At 42.0% G+C, this 21,328-nt stretch overlaps 1 protein-coding gene across 1 annotated transcript; it reads right to left on the bottom strand.

The window, feature by feature from the left end:
* Positions 1-7,299: 7,299 nt before the first annotated feature.
* rplp0 (ribosomal protein, large, P0) lies at positions 7,300-20,899 on the bottom strand. Its single transcript, XM_041203219.1, has 8 exons — positions 20,853-20,899; positions 18,082-18,186; positions 14,164-14,339; positions 13,969-14,056; positions 13,422-13,568; positions 11,763-11,948; positions 11,252-11,392; positions 7,300-7,501 (listed from the first exon to the last, which is right to left on the bottom strand). Exons 2-8 carry the CDS (start codon positions 18,133-18,135, stop codon positions 7,358-7,360), a joined length of 936 nt encoding a protein of 311 aa, XP_041059153.1. The 5' UTR covers positions 18,136-18,186; positions 20,853-20,899; the 3' UTR covers positions 7,300-7,357.
* Between the last annotated feature and the right edge of the window lie 429 nt (positions 20,900-21,328).

Genomic DNA, 21,328 nt, shown 5'->3' with positions numbered 1-21,328 from the left:
TGTTCCAGTGAAGCTCAATGCAAACTGGAGGAACAGCATCTCATCTTCCGACTAGGCACTTTACAGCCTTCCTGACTGAATATTAAGTTCAACAATTTTAGATCTTGAACTCCCTCCTCCATCCCCACCCCCTTTCCATTTCTTCCCCCTCCTTTTTGTTTTTTCCAATAATTTATATAGATTTTTCTTTTCCCACCTATTTCCATTATTTTTAAATGTATTCCACCCATCATTTATCTATACCTTTTTATGCCCTTTTAGTCCTATTTCACCCCACCCCCACTAGAGCTATCTGTACCTTGCTTGTCCTGCTATCCACTCTTAATTAGCACATTCTTTTAGATAATATCATCACCTTCAACACCTCTTTGTCCTTTTGTCTGTGACATCTTTTGGTTATCTCTTCCTATCACTGCTTGCTTGTCCCAACAACCAACCCCCCCCCACCCACCCACCCCCCCTTAAACCAGCTTATATTTCACCCCTCTCCTATTTTTATTTAATTCTGTTGAAGGGTCATGAGGACTCGAAATGTCAACTGTACTCTTCTCCGCCGATGCTGCAAGACCTGCTAAGTTTTTCCAGGTATTTCTTTGGAGAAATATCATATCAACAATTTCCAGTATTTCCAGGTAGTTTCTTTTATGTAAGCTTCCGCTGGGAGATCAGGAAAAATGAAACAATGCGATTGTACATGACAGAATAAATCAGACTAAATCAGGGTAATACTTTCTTCAAAGAAACCGTCCATGAGGTTTAAAAGTCAGGGTTAAAAGAAATTGCACCTATATCTCAGAAGGGGCTCAAATTACTTCAAGTACAAATCATTATATGATTGAAGTCATGCATTATCAGAGATAGCAGCAAACACGAATAATCTCATTCAATGAAGATGCGGCTAACTGTATGCTACTCTCCCACTAGAGTGTTAGCAGTGCCCAGTTTCATTTTATTCTTTGTCTCATCCGATGCCTCAACAAGAGACTTTGTCTCTTTCTTTCAGGTGCAAAGGAACGCAAGCTCCAACAACTCATCAACACCAACGCCCATCCAGGTCTCTCCACCCTTGCCCGTCCCTCTGTCAGCATCCCGCCTTCTAATCCCAGCCCCAGCCATGTATTCACCATTCCCCCTGGCCTTCCCCTCTCTGATGCTGTATGTTCAGTGCTCAGCAAAGGACTCATCTCAATGAATTTCGGGCTCAGCACAATGCTGAATTCTTCTTCCACCGCTTTTGTCTCTGTGCTCACTTCTTTGGGCAGGAGTCCTCTCCCCATTCAATGGATCCTTTTACCCACCTCCAATATTTTCCCTCCACCTGGACCCCTCCCTCTGGTTTCTTACCTTCTCTTGATCTTTTCATTGAGAACTGTCGGCGTGACATCAGTGATCTCAATTTCTCTGCTCCTCTCACCCACTCTAACCTGTCTCTCTCTGAACTTGCTGCACTCCGTTCTCTCAGGTCCAACCCTGACATTGTCATCAAACCTGCTGACAAGGGTGGTGCTGTTGTTGTCTGGCACACCGACCTCTACCTCACAGATGCTGAGCGTCAACTCGTAGATACTTCCTCCTACCTACCCCTGGACCATGACCCCACCACTGAACATCAAGCCATTATTTCCAGGACTGTTACTGACCTCATCTCCTCTGGAGATCTTCCTTTCACAGCTTCCAACCTCATAGCCTCCCAACCTCGGATGGCCCGCTTCTACCTCCTACCCAAAATCCACAAACAGGACTGTCCCGGCAGACCCATCGTGTCAGCCTGTTCCTGCCACATGGAACTCATTTCTTGTTATCTTGACTCCATTCTCTCTCCCCTTGTCCAGTCCCTTCCCACCTACTTCCGTGATTCCTCTGACACCCTACATCATATCAACTATTTCCAGTTCCCTGGCCCCAACGCCTCCTCTTCACCATGGACATCCAATCCCTCTACACCTCCATCCCCCACAGGGATGGTCTGAGGGTTCTCTGCTTCTTCCTCGAACAGAGGCCCAAACAAACTCCAACCACCACTACTCTCCTCTGTCTGGCTGAATTTGTTCTCTCACTGAACAATTTCTCCTTAAACTCCTCTCACTTCCTCCAAATAAAAGGTGTGGCTATGGGTACCTGCATGGGCCCCAGGTATGCCTGTCTCTTTATGGGGTATGTGGAACATTCCTACTCAGGCCCCCTCCCACAACTCTTTCTCCGGTACATCGATGATTGCTTCGGTGCTGCTTCATGCTCTCGTCTGGAACTGGAAAAATTTATTAATTTTGCTTCCAATTTCCACCCCTCCATCATTTTCACACGGTCCATCTCTGACACTTCCCTTCTCTTGACCTCTCTGTCTCAATTTCTGGTGATAGACTGTCCAGCAATATTCATTACAAGCCTACCGACTCCCACAGCTACCTCGACTACAGCTTCTCACACCCCACTTCCTGTCCATCCCATTCTCAGTTCCTTCGCCTCCGTTGCATCTGTTCTGATGATGCCACTTTCAAAAACAGTTCCTCTGACACGTCTTCCTTCTTCCTTAACCGAGATTTCCCACACACGGTGGTTGACAGGGTCCTCAACCATGTCTGGCCCATCTCCCGCTCATCCACCCTCACACCCTCTCCCTCCCAGAAAGTTGATAAGGTCCCCCTCGTCCTCACTTATTACCCCACCAGCCTCCGCATTCAAAGGATCATCCTCCAACATTTCTGCCAACTCCAGCATGATGCTACCACCAACCACATCTTCCCTTCACCCACCCTGGTGGCATTCCATTGGGATTGTTCCCTCCGGGACACCCTGGTCCACTCTGCCATCACCCCCTACACCTCAACCCCCACCCATGGCACCTTCCCATGCAACCACAGAAAGTGCAACACCTGCTCCTTTACTTTCCCTCTCCTCACTATCCAAGGGCCCAAACACTCCCTTCAAGTGAAGCAGCATGTCACTTGCACTTCCCTCAATTTAATCTACTGCATTCATTGCTCCCAGTGCAGTTTCCTCTACATTGGAGAGACCAAACGCAGATTGGGTGACCGCTTTACGGAGCACCTTCGGTCTGTCCGCAAGCATAACCCAGACCTCCCTGTCGCTTGCCATTTCAGCACTCCACCCTGCTCTCATATCCACATGTCCGTCCTTGGCCTGCTGCAATTTTCCAGTGAAGCTCAACGCAAACCGGAGGAACAGCACCTCATCTTCCGACTAGGCACTTTACAGCCTTCTGGACTGAATGTTGGGTTCAACAATTTTAGATCATGAACTCTCTCCTCCATCCCCACCCCCTTTGTGATCCCCACTTTTTCCAATAATTTATATAGATTTTTCTTTTCCCACCTATTTCCATTATTTTTAAATGTATTTCCATCCATTGTTTTATCTCTACCTTTTAGCCTATTTCGATCACTTCCCCCCAGCCACCCCCACTAGGGCTATCTGTACCTTGCTTGTCCTTTCTACCCTTAATGTCACCGATTAGCACATTCCTTAGATAACCACCACCGTCAACACCTCTTTGTCCTTTTGTCTCTGACATCTTTTGGCTATCTCCAACTATCACTGTTCCTCTATCCAGCTCTACTTGTCTCTCCCCCCACCCCCCCCACCCCCCCCCCCCCACCCCTTAAACCAGCTTATATTTCATCTCTTTTCTATTTTTCCTTAGTTCTGTTGAAGAGTCATACAGACTCGAAATGTTAACTGTTTTTCTCCCGGCAGATGCTGTCAGACCTGCTGAGTTTTTCCAGGTAATTTTATTTTTGTTTTGGATTTCCAGCTTCCGCAGTGTTTTGCTTTTATCTTTATGTTAGCACTGATTATCTGCTTCAGTCATAGTGTTATAACTGACAGATAGATGGGAACACCACCACCTGGTAGTCCTCCTCCAAGTCACTCACCATCCTGACTTGGAAATATATTGCCAAAATCCTGGAACTCCCTCCCTAACAGCACTGCGGGTTGTGGGTGTACTTACACCACAAGGACTGCAGAGGTTCAAGAATGCAGCTCACCACCAACTTCTCAAGGGCAATTAGGGATGGGCAATAAATGCTGGCCTAGCCAGCGATGACCACATCCCATAAATGAATTTTTAAAAATGAGTAGCACTGGCTGAGCCAAATTGACATACTATGTGTATTATTTCTCAATTCTAGCCATTAGCCTTCATTTCCACCATAAACAATTGTTTTTCCTAACATCTTTGCTGTGCTCAATGCTCAGCTATTCTTTCCTTGCTTGTCCTTCTGAACTTCTAAAAGCACCTTTCTGCATACCCCAACTTTCTGAAAAAAAGCAGGCTAGGACCTCATTCAGATGATGTCTTAAACCCACCTCCATCTGCTTGCTATCAATGTCCAGGTGGAGCTTTAAGATCCTAAGGCACTATTCAAAGAACAGTAGGGTTCTTGAGTGCCCTGGCCAGCATTCCTTTCTGAATCTTGGACCCAATTTTAACTCTGTGAAAGTGGATTGGAGAGGTGTGGTCAGTCCAGTTGGCTAGACAGCTAGCATGTGGTTCAGAATAACACCCACAGCACGGGGTTCAAATGCTGTTCAGTCTGAGGTCGACTTCTGCCTCCTCGCCCTGCACGATAGTAAAAATCACTGCGTAAGTTATGGTTTGGCGACCCTCGAATAATCAAGGATGCTACCTGAAAAAGATTATGGGTTTTGAATGAGTTAAAATCACACATCATCAGAAACAGATCCTTGGGTATTGCTGAAAAAAAGAAACATATCAAAGCTTTTCATTTTGCACTCAACTGGACACTTCGCAAGAAGACCAATATAAGGGGAAAACAACAATTTATACTGTATGAGGAGGTAATGCGGATTGATTGGCAAGTGATTGGTAGACACGTTACCATTGAGAATGCACCAGCAATGGTGCCTGACAGTTAACTGCCAACCATTGTTTGAAATTTAACCAGGCAGCTTGAGTCAGCAGATGGCTGTCACTTGCTTCATTTAGCTGAAATGGGTGTAATGTGTGTACATATTCTTTCTGTCCAGATCCATCCCCAAGTCTTTTGAGGACATGGAGTTGAAGGAGAATTAGTGCAGAATAACTGCTACCTTTTGCAATCAAAATATGATTGTAGTGCAGTCAGGGGTCCTAAAATTCAGTGGGAGTTTTTCCTGCCTCTCATTGTTTGCTGTTTCTCTGGGGATTCTCCCATCTCCCACTTAAGTTATGGTAGAAGACCAGGAGATTCCCTGTGCAATTTCCAAGAGGTACGTTTAATACATTCTTTTCCAGGGATTCAAATTTGTGCACCATAGTTGCATCAGTATTTTCCTTTGATTTCCCCAGTACTTTACAGGCTTTTTACTTTCTTGTTTGAAAAGTGGCTCAATTAATTCCCATCCACTAACTCTTTTCCACTTGGGTGGACTGGTTCTAAAGCTAAACCATTTCCCTTTTAACTCCATTTACTTCTGCTAAATAAAGGTGTTGCTACAGGAACCCACATGGGTTCCAGCTATGTTTTCCTCCTTTCAAAACTGGCTGACTTCCTACATCTAAGTTTTCCTCCATTTCACCAGATTGCCTGGCAACCGCCACTTTCCCAGACTGACTTTCAATTGACAGCACTATTTCCACTGCTTTTTCCAATTGTCAATTTTCAGCTCCCCAGGAACCCAGTGAAATATTCTACATTGCTTTGCTCTCTGTAAATATATTTACCACAGCCATAAGGAGCTTCTGTTACGCCTGGAAAATTTCCTTGTCTTCTCAGCTCAATTTGTGATTCTACTTGGAACAGACGCCAGGACTTCTTGCTACCAAGTTTAGATTATATGTTTGCAGGCTAATGTATCAAGCCACCACAGGAATCAAATATACCACACCTCAAGGGGGGAAAAAAAACATCCATAAAGATAATATTCCAGTTCTCAACTCTCCTAAAAGCACAGGGATTGGTTATGTAAAAAGACTAGAGAAGCTGGAGTTGGTCACCCTGGAACATAAAAGACCAAGAAGTGGTTAGAGGGGGTCATAAAATCATGACCGTTGTTGAGTAAAAAAACAATCTATTTCCAATGGCTGAAGGATCACTAAACAGTCAAACAGCCAAGGGGATTACATGGGGGAAAAACATTTTTACCTGAGTGATTTGGAATGCACTGGAGACAACAGCTTGCAAAAAGCCAACACAATGGGCTAAACAGTTTCCTTCTGTACTGTACTATTCTGCAGCTCTGCATAAAGACCTGCTGCACCAAGGAAAAATAAAACAGGGTGAGAAAAAAAATCAAATAGGGAAAATGCATATGGGAGACAAAGAGGGATGGAGCATGAAAGAAACAAGAACCAGAAAAGTGTCAATAGGTGATCCAATAAGGTCATCTGGCTGGCCATTCCAAACAATGATCTTCATAATTCTGTACTCTATTTGTATTTGTCAAAACACTAACATTGCTCCTGTTACTGCACTAATTAAAATATTTCCTGTATTATTTTGGACAAAGCAAAAAAAAACTGCTAGTGCAGAAAATCTGCTACAAAAGCGGGAAACAAGTAGTCATGAGAAACGAATACTTGTTTTGGCTGACAACCCTTGGTCAAAACTAGAAATTAGATTAACTTTTCTTTAAAGATAGCAAGGAATGGGCAGGAAATGCACATGCACACACACACAAAGTCAAAGACCTCCAAAGGGCTTTATTGGAAAATGGGAGATAGTTACAATGGCAGAAGTGATTGTAACATGAGAAAATAGGAGGCAACGTGAAATTAAAGATATGAGGCATTTTACAGGTTATCCTATTTCTGGTCATGTTCCTTTAATGCTGTTTAATATCATGTTGCAATTTAGATAAAACATGAACACCCAAAACTTCTTTTCTTTCTACAGAAGCTTCAAGCTGCTGAGTGTTTTCAGTAATTCCTGCTTTGATTTGGAAGCTACTCCAGTTCCTAGATTAGTCTCAGTATTTAGTGTCCCAACGAAATACTTGAAGCATCACATGCTTCAACTTTGTCAGTGGGTGTGTATTTCATGTAATTTAAGTGTTTCCACGATAACCTCCATGTGCATTCCCCAGTCTAGATTCTTGGCCAAATCCATATAAAAATTGACATTAAATCCAAAATATTCATGCCAAACCTCTCCTCCTAAACTTGCAACATTTAAGCTGCACAGTCTTCACAATATGGAACTGAAACAGGTTTAGATTTTATGAACTCAAGCCATTGGAGCTCCATAAGTATAGATGAATGAACTTGAGAATCCAATGAACAAAAAACATTAAGCAAACTATAAAACACAAATAAATGTGAGCCCACAAACACACTTCTGTAGATAAAATGCTTTATTTTGGTCAGGCTTATCACTTAGCCATGACTAGCTGAGTTTTAATCAAACAGACCAAAGCCCATGTCATCATCCGATTCCTCAGACTCTTCCTTCACCTCCTTCACTTCCTCCTTGACAGCAACTGGAGCAGCCTCGACAACAGGGGCCACAAAAGCTGACGGATCGGCCAGGTAAGTTTTCACCTGTTAAGAATAAGAAATAATCATTGTAAAACAATACACTTCAAAATTAGAATACTGGCAGTGGCCCAACATCTTAGCATACATTTAAACAACTTGCATTTATAGTGATTAATAGCAAAACCTGCCACAATGCACTCATAGAAGAATAATCAAAATTTGGCACTGAGCCAGGCGAGGAGCTATCAAGACAAGTGGCCAAAAGTTTGATAAGGAGGAAGGCTTTAAGGAATGCCTTAAAGGAAGAGTAAAGTAGGGAGTGGAGGTTTTAGGGATGGAATGCCAAAGCTTAGGGCCTAGGCTGCAGGAAGAGAATCAATGGAAAAATTGGAAAAACAGCAGATTTTCATCTGTGCAACAGTTACAAATCACATTCACCAGAAGTCGAGTTATAAACTGTTAGACACAGCTATTTAAAAAGTCAAACTGCAATTGTTTTTTTTAACAAATTTCAGCATTTAAAAAGAAAAATTAAAATCTAAAAAGCTCATTTATTAGTTAGGGTGTCTACAATTTCTACACCAGAGTGATCCAGGAACAGAATGCTTTGTGAACCGAGTATTAAGTCAGGAGCAAATGGGATCTCCCTGCTAAGTAATTCTCAAGCTGGAATTTAGATTAGTTAGAATCTGACTTAGAACTTTAATACTGCAAAAGAAACTGCAAGCTGGTTAAGATACTCAGTTAACAGAAACAGCCTGGCAGTGGTGGTTAATTGTCAAACAACCAAAAGTGGTTGCCTGAACAAGTGTTAATTACATGTAGCAGGATACTGACTATATATAGAGTTTATGTAAGCCATAAGCTCTAGTAGACAGTGCTTGCTACTGCACAGCGATTTGGGAACTTGGTGCAAGTGGAAATTCAGCAGAAAGGGAAAAAGAGCATTTATGGAATGCATTGCAGTCTGTACAATATTGCAGTCCTGGGCAACCATCTCTGAAGTAAATGTTTGCAGATTTTCCAGCCCAAGCTACAGAAAATATGAGGCATCAGGTAGAGGGAGAGTTTCCTGGCACTGTTCCAGGGGAAGGCACACCCCTTAGGTCAAGTAGAACTTTAGAGTTGGCCAAGGCATGACTGAGAGTCGGGCAGGTATGGGGATCCAGCATGTAGTGATGGAGAAGCCTCAGCTAACAGGCACAAGGTACTTGTTACCTGTGTGAATGAGAACAAGGACTGTAGGGTGGATGAGAAATGACCCATGGCACAATGGTGCAGGATGTCATTCAAGTGGAGGAGAGTGATAAGGAATGTGGTACTGAAGGAGGCAGTATAGTCAGGGGATGGCGTTCTCTATAGCTGCAACAGTTCTGAAGACTGTGTTGCCTGCCTAGTGCCAGGGTGAAGGACACCGTGTTTTGAGACAACTTCAAGTGGTCCATGTAAGGATCAACAACATTGGTAAAACTAAGAAAGATGTTCCGTTGAGAGAGTATGAGTAGGGCCCAAAATAAAATGCAGAAACTCAAAGTTAATCTAACAGATTGTTACTAGACCCACAGGCCATAGGGTCAAGCAGATTAGATCAACCAGCTCAAAACAGTGCTGTGGGAAGAAGGAATTTCAACGCATGGGGCGTGAGCACCAGTAGTGGGGAAGAGGGAGCTGGTTTGTTGGGATGGGCTCCCATTAAACTGTACTGAGATAAGTGCCCTGGCAAATTGCCAAACTAGGACTATGGATAGGGCTTTAAACTAAAACTAGGGGAGTGGGTGAGGGTTCAGGTAAAGGAAGATTTGGAAATCCGAAGAGAAACATAGAGACAAAAGAACGGCGTAGTGATTTGGGTAAAGGCAAGCAGAGTGGGACAGATGGGAACAAAGTTTAATGACAATAGCACATCAGCAAATAGTGTCCTTTCAAAAATCAGTAGTAAAAAATTTTAAAAATTAAAAATTAAAAATTATGCACGAAACATCCACAATAAGATAAATGAATCAGTGGGTCAAATAGAGATAAATAGTTTAAATTTAATTGCTATTATAGACATGGTTACAAGGTGACCAATGTTTGGAAATAGGTATTCCAGGGTACACAACATTTCAAAAAGAGACAGACAAAACGGAAAAGGAGAAGTAATCCTGATAGTAAAGGAAGACAGGACAATTATGATAAAAGGATCTGGGTTACAAGTTCAGAAAGTAGAATTAAATATGGTGGAGATTAGGAATAACAAAGGCCAGAAGACAGTCAGGTGTAGTTTATAATAGGCCTCTTAACTGTAGATAGGTGTACAGAGCAAAATGCCAAAAAAATGGAACTTGTAATGAGGCAATGTACGAATTATGGGGGACTTCAATTTTCATATAGACTGGCAAAGGTGGTTTGAAAGATGAGTTTGTAAGAATGCTTTGTAAGTTTTCTGGAACAATACATTGTGGAACCAACTATGGATAAAGCTATCTAGTATTGTGCAATGAGACGGGTCAGCTAGTAATCTCAGAGCAAACGATTTCCTGAGAAAATGTGATCCTAATACATTTGAATTCCATATTATGTTTGAAAGCAACACACTCCAGTTCCAAACAAGAATCTTAAACTTAAATAGAGTAAATTACAGAGATAAGAGGGAATAGATCACCAAGGTTGATTGGGTAAATAGACTAAAAGTTGTGGCAGTAAACAAACATTTGAAGAAACAATTCAAAATGTTCAACAAAAATACATTTCATTGAAATTCAAATTATTCAGCAAGTAAATTAAAGACAGGGGTATAAAAACAGGTTGTAAGAGCTTTTATGGGTATGCAAAAGAGAGTAGAAAAGCAAATGTTGGTTCTTTAAAGGCAAAGATAGGTGAAATTATCACGGACAACTTGGAAATGGAAGAGACATTAAAAAAATAATTTGCCTTTGTCTTCACAGTAGAAGACACAAATTAAACACCAGAAATAAAGGGTAACCACAGGGAAGAACTTTAGATCATTGATACCTGCAGAGAAAAAGCATTAAGAGAAAGCAGCCTCTAAAAAGTCCAGTTAAGTGTTGCTGAATGCAAATGTGCATTTACAAACAGATAGCAGTGCTTACTGACTAATCAATCTGTTGAACTGCTTCATAGATGGACCAAAATTTATTTTAACCACTGTATCATTAGGATATCAGCCTGCAGTAAATCCTCCAACACCCCTCATACCCACCGCACCACACCCCATTACACTCTCTTTAGTCACCAGTAGATAAAGGTTTATGGTTGAAATTGAATGAGACCCTGGAGTCTTAGACTCAATACTGAAAATGTCCAAACAGAGCAGCAATCAACAAAGCTGAACCATACTGATCTGAAGGAGCACAATTCAGGTTATCAAATTATATACAGTACTCTACTCAGACTCCATCTTAGTGTCAGGTTCTCTTGTCTGGATTATGAGGAAAAAATTGAAACTTTGTGTTGCTCTTGCATTGGTAGATAGATGAGTAATGAAGAAATGTAAATCCAGAAAATAAAATTAATTTCCAGGATAAGAGGAAGTGGCAAATGATCTGAAAAAACAAAATGATCAATAATTCTGTGTTGTAAGATTCTGACTGCATTTAATGGAATCCCAGTTACAGCAATAGAGTGAGCACAGATATGAATTAAGAACAATTAAATGCTGCAATGGAAAACTTCAGTCTCATTCAGGATTCAAGCCGGCTGACTGGACATCCTCATCCATAAACATCAGCAGTGAACTTGTAATTTATAAGACAATGGATTCATTTACATTTGAAGAGTTGGAATTCAACTTAAAGACACTTTGACCATTACCTTTTCAGCTAATGGGAAGGAGTAGTCTGTCTCCACAGCGACAGCCAGCACCCTCTTGTAGCCGTTGATGATGGAGTGAGGTATAGAGGCAATGGTTGGATAACCAATCTGCAGGCACACACTGGCCACATTACGAACTCCCTGCGTAAACAATGAACCGATGGGTAAAAATCACAGCAAGAAAGGGCAAGCTACGGCTTTGAATGAAAATGTAATGCAGCCCCACCCCAGCTCAAGGCACCACTGGAAATCCGTCTTATTTGTGCATGGTTCCCTTTGACCATTTAACAACAATGGATGCTTGTACCTGAAGGCAAAAGTATGTGGCACATCATTTAGCAGCTTGGCTGATGAAAGATCATTGGGAGCTAATATTTTGCAACTTCAACTTATGAACGTTAAATTTGTTTGCACAAGATGCAAAACTGACAATATGCTGAATCCAAAACAGACAAGATTTTCATAGTTTATGAAATCCCAAGCAACAAGCTTCAGCAATTCGTTCACGTACCTCCAGGAAACACTTCTGCAGAGTTTCTTCAGTGATATCGAGGACCTCAGGGTTGTACACACTGCCATTGTCATAAACCTGCTTGATCACCAAGCCATAGGAGAAGGGAGAGATGTTCAACATGTTCAGCAGAGTGGCTTCACTGGCTCCCACCTTGTCACCAATCTTGATGAGTTGCACATCACTCTACAGGATAAGTCAATCATTTGTCAGGATAAGGAGACAATATTCCACACTAAAAAGCAACTAACAGTAAAGGAAAGTGCCAAGAATTAATTCAAGTTTTAAAGATAAATCAGGAGCTATAATCTTACGGCTGTTGATTCAACTCTAGAAACAGCATCGGTCTGGGATTAGGTCAAATTAATTAAGGGGGGAAAAAAATTCAGGATGCTAGAAGAAAATCTGATCAAGGCCACCAATTGACATTATCAGAAAAAAGTGAAGAAATTCTTAAAATAACCTCACAAACATCAAACTAATAAAAAAATTCTGTCAATCGCATTAAAACATATTTGGTCAATAAATCAACAGGAATAATATCAAATATAATGGAATCCCCAGATTAGCAATAAAAATCCTAGAATTCTACAATAAAACTAAATGACTCAAAGAACAGTGAACCTATTAGTTCAATGGCCAAATCTCCCAATATGGGGAGGGAGTCCCGACGTGTGCATACCCTTGGCACTTATGCAGGAAGTTCAATGTTCCATTGCCAGTTTTACACTGCCCAGGCTGCTCCGTGATTCCGAAGACAGTGGATCAGATGGCCAGAACCAAGGAGACTTGGGCTGTTTGTCCTATACTTATCCCAGTTTTTACATGGAATTAATTAAGTGTTTCACAGCAGATATAAAATCAGCAAATCTCTTGAGTAAATCAGCTGAGTGTCAAAACACTCCAGAACTTACAAAGTGTACCTCCCTCCTGGGAATGTTCAACCCCTCCCCGATTCACATTCTAGAATCCCTGGCACCTGTCCGGCTAACGTTGGAAGAGTCAGTATAGTCGGGGAGTGGCAGATTGAAGATTTTTGGCAGGTGAGAGAAGGGGGTGAACACTGCTGGTGGGTGAGGGAACGGGGTGAACATTGTCAGGGGTAGGGGAATGGGGTTGAACCTTTGACAAGGGTTGAGGGAGGGGGTATGAACATCGTTGGGGGTTTATAACTGTCAGTGGCGGGAGGCTGTGCATTTCAGATGATACAGCTTCATTTAAAACAATGTAAATCAATGAACTGAAGACAGAATTTAAGGGGTGTGTCTTCAATTCATGTTGAGAAAAGGGCATGTGGCTGCTTCGGAATTACACCTGACAATTTGTCCCTGCATCCCTGCTGAAGACGACATCAGAAGGTGGAAATCTTCCAGCGTAAAGTGGTAAATGGGAAGATTAAGCCAGAGTCAACTTTGGACACACCCTTTCTGACACTGACAGGAAGATCTGGGCCAATGAAAACGATCACAAAAACTGTCCAAGGTTTCAGAAAATCACAGGAGCAAGCATGTCAATTTTCAAGCCAATTGGTAAAACTGGTAGGAGAACTAAGAAATTGAAACCAGTAAGAAGCAGGTTTCAGTCAGTATGTTGATGAAAGGAAAACTGCAAATAAAACGAACATGCACGAGGTTCACACCTCCATTCATCAGCACTCACCAAAATTTCAATGGTTCCTCTGGAGATCTTAGTGGTGATGCCCAAAGCCTGGAAAAAGGAGGTCTTCTCAGGACCCAAACCTGTGTTTTGACTTGGCACAGTAACCTCACAAGGGGCAATCGCACCAGCACGAGCAGCAGCTGGAACCTGTGGAAGAAACACAATAAATTAGCACTCTTGGGATAAAGACACAGCAGGACAGTGTGAAATTCGGCATTGAACAACACAGGCAGAACTATAAAACTTGTTAACGTAAATCTTTCATGTTCCATAAAACAACAAGTAAGCTCTCCAAATAAAGCCTTTCACAGATGAAGATAGCAACACTTGGACAGTATTATAGGCCCCTATCATGGCAGAATGTAATTCCACTAACACAGGAATGTCATATCAGTGCAAAAAAAACTAGATATTTTTAGTTTGAATATAGATCAAAATCAATCAAAAAGTGGCTGAAAAATCCAATCAATTCTATACAAAGAGATTTCTACATTGAACTCTTTTTATCATATCAAATTTATCAGAGGAGCAGCCCAAGAGTTTTTACCTTGTTGGACAGCAGCAGGTCACGGATCTCGCACAAATCCTCCTTAGTGAATACAAAGCCAACATTGCCACGGATATGAGGCAGAAGCCTGGCGAGAAACGAGATTTTAGAGCAATGCCACACATACAAAACAATTGCATCAATTCACGCATGACCAAAACCACCAGAAAACGTATACTTGGGCACCTCGCTTACTTTTCTAGAGCAGGATTGTTCTCCAGGTGGCCTCGGATGGCTTTGCGCATCATGGTATTCTTTCCCATCAACACGACGGCTTTGCCACGCAGTGATATACGGATGTGCTGCATCTGTTTGGACCCAACATTGTCTGCCCCAACAATGAAACATTTTGGATAGTCATCCAATAGTTGCTGAAGAGAAATCACAGGTAAATTGTAAGTATGTATAAGCACACCAGGTCCCACTCAGCTCTCAGTTTCTTCATATGAAACAAAGATTTACAGCACAAATATGCACCTACTACCAATTTTCTTGAGATTGGCTCCTTGCTGGGCTACAAGGCAGAGTTCAATTGTTCATGGGATGAGTGTGCCACTGGCAACGCCAGCATTTGTTGCCCATCCTTAATTGTCCTCAGTAAAGTGGTGGTGAGCCACCTTCTTGAATTGCTGCAGTCCATGTGGTGTAAGCACACTCACAGTGCTGTTAGGGATGGAGTTCCAGGAATTTGGCCCAGTAACAATGAAGGAACGGTGTTAGGGTGTCTTAAAGATGATCAACATTCAGATCTCTCTACACTGCAGATTTCCAATCTTTTTCTATTTAAATAATAAACTGCTTGTCAGTCCTTCCTGCCAAATTGAACCGGTTCACATTTTTTCACATTATACTCCATCTGCTAATTCTTTGCCCATTCACTTAACCTATCTAAGTCACTTTGTAGACTCTTCATGTGCTCTTCACATTTTACTTTCCACCTATCTTTGTGTCGTCAGCAAATTTAGCAACCATACTTTTTGTCCCTTCATCTAAGTCATTGATATAGATTGTAAATTGTTCAGCTCCAGCACTGATCCCTTTCGCACACCACCGGTTACATCTCCCCAACCCGAAAGTGACCCATTTATCCCTACTCTCTGCTTCCTGCTGGCCATTCAATCCTCTATCCATGTTCCCCCTACACCAGGAGCTCTTACTTTGCCTTATTTAGTAACCTTTGATGTGGCACAATATCAAACACCTTTTGGAAATCTAAGTATACCACATCCACAGGTTCCCCTATATCCATGTTACTTGTTACTTCCTCAAAAGAACTCTAATAAATTAGTCAAACATGATCGCCCTTTCACAAAACCATTAATATTTTTAACTGCCCTGCTATAACCAGCTTAATAATAAGATTCTAGAATTTTACTTATGACAGATGTTAAGGTAATTGGTCTGTAGTTTCCTGCTTTCTGTCTCTTTCCTTTCTTGAATAGAGGAGTTGCATTTACAATTTTCCAACCTGATAGGATCTTTCCAGAATCAAGGAAATTCTGGAAAGTTACAACATAGAAACTAGGAGGAGTAGGCCATTTGGCCCTTTGAACCTGCTCTGCCATTCAATACAATCATGGCTGATTCTCTATCTCAACGCCATATTCCTGCTTTCTCTCCATACCCCTTGATGCCCCTAATATCCAAAAAATTATCAATTTCCTTCTTGAATACACTCAGTGACCTGGCCTCCACAGTCTTCTGTGGTAGAGAACTCCACAGGTTGACCACCTTCTGAGTGAATTATTTCTTTCATCTCAGTCCTAAATGGCCTGCCCTGTATCCTGAGACTGTGGCCCCTGGTTCTAGGCTCCCAACCCAGGGAAACATCCTCCCTGCATCTAGTCTATCTAGCCCTGTTAGAATTTTACACCTTTCAATCAGATCCCCTCTCATTCTTCTAAACTCTAATGAATACAGGCCCAGTCAAACCAATCTCCCCTTATGCAACAGTCCTGCCATCCCTGGTATCAGCCTAGTGAACCTTCGCTGCATTCTCTCCATGGCAAGTATATCCTTTCTTAGGTAGGGAGACTAAAACTGCATGCAATACTCCAGGTGTGGTCTCACCAAGGCCTTGTATAACTGCAGTAAGGCATCCCTACTTCTGAACTCAAATCCTCTTGCAATGAATACCAGCATACCATTTGCCTTCCTAATTGCTCTATTCACCTGCCTGTTTACTTTCATTGAATGTTGTATAAGGACACCCAGATCCCTTTGTACATCCCTATTTCCCAATACATCAACTTTAAATAATACTGCCTTTCTGTTTTTCACACCGAAGCGTATAACTTCACATTTTTCCACATTATACTGTGTCTGCCATGTGTTTGCCCACACACACATTGGTCTAAATCGCCATGAAGCTTCCTTGCATCCACCTCACAACCCCATCCAGTTTTGTCATCAGCAAACTTGGAAATATTGCATTTGGTTTCTTCATCCAAGTCATTTATATATACTGTGAATAGCTGGGGCCCAAGCACTGATCCCTGCGGTACACCACTAGTCACCACCCGCCATCCGGAAAAAGGTCCATTTATTCCCACTCTATTTCAGGTCTGTCAACCAATTCTCAATCCATGCCAGGATATTACTCCCAATCCCATGTACTTCAATTTTGCCCACTAGCCTCTTGTAGGACCTTATCAAAAGCCTTCTTGAAATCCAAATACACCACATCCACTGGTTCTCCCTTATCTATTCTACTAGTTACATCCTCAAAAACCTTCAGTAAATTAGTTAAGCATGGTTTCCTTTTCATAAATCCATGCTAACTTTGTCTAATCCCATTAATGCTTTCCAAGTGTTCTGTTACCACGTCTTTTATAATAGACTCTAGCATTTTTCCCACTACTGATGTTAGGCTAACTGGTCTGTAATTCTGTTTTTTTCTCTCCCTCCCTTTTTAAATAGTGAGGTTCCATGTACCACCCTCCAATCTGTAGGAACTGCCCCAGAATCTAAAGAAGTTTGGAAGATGACCAATGCATCTAATATTTCCACGGCCACTTTCTTTAGTACTCTGGGATGTAGATAATCAGGCCCTGAGAATTTTTCGGCTTTAATCCCATTAATTTCTCTAGCACCATTTTTAAAATACTAATTTTCTTCAATTCCTCCCTCTCACTGGATCCTTGGTTCCCTAACAGTTTTGGGAAATTATTTGTGTCCTCTTTTGTGAAGACAGAGTCAAAATGTGTGTTCAATTCTTCCAAGGTACCTATTTCTGCAGCCAATTCTTTTAGGACACAAGGATAGGTCCATCGGGTCCCGGTAACTTGTTTTCTCAATATCCTTTTTCTGGTGATTGTAATTGTTTTAAGTTCCTCCCTCCCTTTTGCTTCTTGAGTTACAGATATTTCTGGGAATGTTATTTGTGTCTTCTACAGTGAAGGCAGACAATATCTTTTCAATGTTTCTGCCCTTTCCATATTTCCTATTAATTCCCCAGACTCGTTCTCTAGAGGACCCACGCTCCTTTCAGTAACTCTTCCTTTTAAAATACTTGTAGAAACTCTTTTCTCTCATACTCTAATTTCTCTTTTAGTCATTCTTTGCTGTTTTTCAAATTCTGTTGTGTTTTCTGACCTATCACTAATCTTCACAGAATTGTATGCCTTTTCTTTCAATTCGATACTACCTTTAACTTACATAGTTAGACACAGATGGCGCATTCTTCTTCCAGTCTTTCTTTCTCATTAGAATGTATCTTTGCTGAACATTATGAAACATCTCCTTAAATGTCCGCCACTGCATTTCTACCCCTTAAACTATTTTCCCAGTATACTTTGGCCAGCTCTGAATTCATACCCTTTCCAATGCCTTTAAGTTTAAAAAAGTAGTTTTAGACCCACTCTTCTCTTTCTCAAACTGAATGTGAAATTTAATCATGTTATGATCACTGCTACATAAAGGCTACTATCAAATTATTAATATAGCAACTGTATTTAAGAGTATTTAAAATCTAATATTTATTGAATTTTGACTTCTGATGGGGCAGAATTCCTGGCCTGTTTTACAATACTCTTTCATTTAACTCCACTTTCATCAGTTCTAAGAAAACAGGCAGTTTGGACAGCTAATGGTAAAACAGAAGGTTATACTCACAATAATTTTCAAAAAATAGTTGGACTTCCACGTAGCTCGGTCTTCCCTGGGCATCTTTAAGTGCTTCCAAGGATTGCCACAGGCTGGTTTAAAGACAAGATCTTACTGCAGGATGAGAAAAAGTACGATGAGGTGAGGATTCATAGGACAACAAAATGAAGAAATTCCTCAGGTAAGGCAATATGGTACCATCCGTTATCATTTAAAAGCTTCAGTCCCTTTAATAGCAGCATTTAACACGTACGCCTAGTACCCCAAATCGAATTAGCCAAGATTGGAACTCCTCTCAAAAACCAACTTCTTTTGGAAAGTACAGGGATGCTGGGGAAAGATGGGACTCAGATTGGCTTGAACAGCTCCTTCCTGCAGCTTTAGCAGCCCCTCAAATTCACTTGCTTCTTGAAAAATTTATCAGTGCAGTGTTACTATTTTGTTATTCCTCAGTCTGGAAATGAGGGCTCCAGTCCTAGTGGACTGACCTAAAAAGCAAAAGTGATGCCACTGCACTATTGGTTGAATCAGAGTAGCATTTCCACTAGCAAGTCCTGCTGGAAGCATATGGAATCAGCTTATGTTTATTTTCTCTCCATTCCTGGCCATCACACACAGTTGCAGTGAATTCTGATCCTTTGGGAATCCTCAGCCCCGTCACTGCTCATTGTGAAGGAATCCCCAACTCCAATTGGATCCGAAGGAGTTGCCAAATTTCCTCCCCTGCCTAGCAGTCAGAAAGGACAGTGTCTCTGGCTGGACGTTGGTGGGTGTCTGGGAGGTTTTACTTAAGCATAGCACTGATCCACACATCCTTCTTGCCTCCCTGGAGGTATCATGACTTATTGTGAAAAGCATAAGTATTCAAAATAGCCCTTTCCATATCACAAAATTACATTGAGCAAAGCCTTTTGATGTGAAGGTGTTAGGCAGGGTGCAGAAAAGATTCAATTCAGGGATGAGGAACTTCAGTCACATAGAAAGATTGGAGAAGTTGGGACTGTTCTTGAAGAAGACAAGGTTGAGAGGAAATTTGATAGAGGCATTCAAAATCATGAAAGGTTTGAACAGTGTATAAAGAGAAACTGTTCCTATTGGTGGAAGGATTGAGAACCAGAGAGTTCAGACATAAGATACTTGGCAAAAGAAGTCATGGAGACATGATGAAAAATGCAGTGATTAGGATCTAGAATGCACTGCCTGGGAGTATAGTGGAGGCAGGCTCAATTGAGGATCTCAAAAGGTAATGGGATCATTATCATGAAGGAAAAAACAACTTGCAGGGATACAGGGAAAAGTCAAGGGAGTGGTCCTAGGTGAATTGCACCTTCAGAGAGCCAGCACAGACACAACAGGTCAAATGGCCTCCTTCTGTGCTGCAGCCATTCTATGATTAACAGGCAATGCACAACAGGACAATAATTGGTACACAGAGACACCCACAGCCAAGCTCTAGCCAACATTTATATTTAATATAGACTTGCACCCAGATAGATTTTAAAAAATAATGCCCTACCAAAAATATACGGCTTTCAAAGAGGAAGCGAATTAAAACTTAAACAATAGCTTGAGACAGGTTTGAGCACAGGGATTAAATTAATACTTGTAAAGCTACCACAGGGACAATAGCTCCCGTGCACATTGTCAATCTGGCTTAGTGATGGACTCTCACCTCAGAATCAGATGGTGATGGCATCAAGAAGCAGTCCAAAGAGTTGACCACATAACCCAGACTGACATGTAGCATTGATCCAAGTGCTCCAATCCAGGAGGCACTTTCTTTCAGTTGAGAGCTTAAACTATGGCCCAGTCTAGCCTTTCAGGTGGACGTGAAGTCATATAAAATTGTTCAAAGAGCAGGGGAGTGCTCTGCAGTCTCCTGGTCAATATCTACCCTTAATCTGGATTATTGAAACAGGGCATTCAATTAGATAATGGATGATTGCAATTTCTAGCGCCTTTTGTGTGGAGAAAGTGACTTCATTAATAAACTGCCTATCTTAACTTTGTTATGCCTCTTACTCTGGAATTCGCAATGAGAAGAAACAATGTTTTTAATGTATTCTTTTGAATTGTCTTAAGATTCTAAGGTCTTGGTTAAATTACTACTCATTCTTCCACACGCAAAGTTTGTACAACCTGCCTGAATCACGTAACGCCTTCAGCCTTTATCAAATTAGTACATTAGAATAGGGACTTCATTTCAAAATAAGTTAACTTGCAACAAAAAGATGTCTGAAATTGAGAGGTTTGTCAGAATGCAAGATCTTTATTTTAAAATTTCTGATTCAGAAAAGGGATAGTGCCTTAGAAATTATTTCAGGACAATCAGCAGTGAATGAGGGACTACAAAAGGCGCGCGGCAGCTCAAATAAATGGGCTCAACAAATCTGTCTGAAAGCAGCATCTCCTTCGACAGGCAGCGGGTGGACAGACAGGAGACTGGCGCCATGTGGGCCACTGAAAGGCACATCGATAGCCTGGATGGCCATGAACCGGGGGTGGGGGATGGGAAGCGGCAGGAACTGTGACACGTATCGGAGACCAGCCTCCAGGCCCAGCAGCCAACGTGTGGGATGGGGAGTCAAAATCGGCCGCTCAGTTGCGACGCAGCATCCCCAAGGCCCCTGGGCTCGGCCCAGGCCCTACTGGGGCCTTATCATAAGGCCGGCTACCACGCCGCACACTCTGGGAGCTCAGCGGAACGAGCCGCTCCCTCCGGCCCGAGTCGCTCTCTCCAGCCCAGGGCCTAGGCCGCTCTTTCCAAACCTCACACTCACCTCCTGAGCTCCGGCAAGAAAGGAAGAGGTATGGCCCGTGCCGCCCCAATAGCCACCGCGTCGCCGGCAACCCACCAATCACAGTCCACATGGCGCTTCGGACTAACCTATCAGATAGCACGAAGCACCAATTCCAACAGGAATCCGAGGCAAGAGCAACCAATCGCAGAACGAGCCACTGAACCATCATCACAATGGACCAATCGTACGACAGAAAAAGCAAGAAGGCCAGACACGATCTTCCAATCAAATGCTAGATGCTTTCCTTCAATAGCCAATGACACTGAACGAAGGCCCAACCAATAGCGCCTGGAGAATGAAAAACAGAAAATGCTGGAAAAAGTCAGCAGGTCCAACAGCCTCTGTGGAGAGAAAAAAGAGTTGACATTTTGAGTCTTTATGTTCTTCAGAACTAAAGAGAAGTAAAAATGTAATGAAATTTATACTGTTTTGGGGGTGGAGCAGGTGAAGCTGGA

The sequence above is a fragment of the Carcharodon carcharias genome, chromosome 13 (genome assembly GCF_017639515.1).
Source record: "Carcharodon carcharias isolate sCarCar2 chromosome 13, sCarCar2.pri, whole genome shotgun sequence".
NCBI classification, from domain to species: domain Eukaryota; kingdom Metazoa; phylum Chordata; class Chondrichthyes; order Lamniformes; family Lamnidae; genus Carcharodon; species Carcharodon carcharias.
This window is presented reverse-complemented; position numbering and strand designations above follow the sequence as displayed.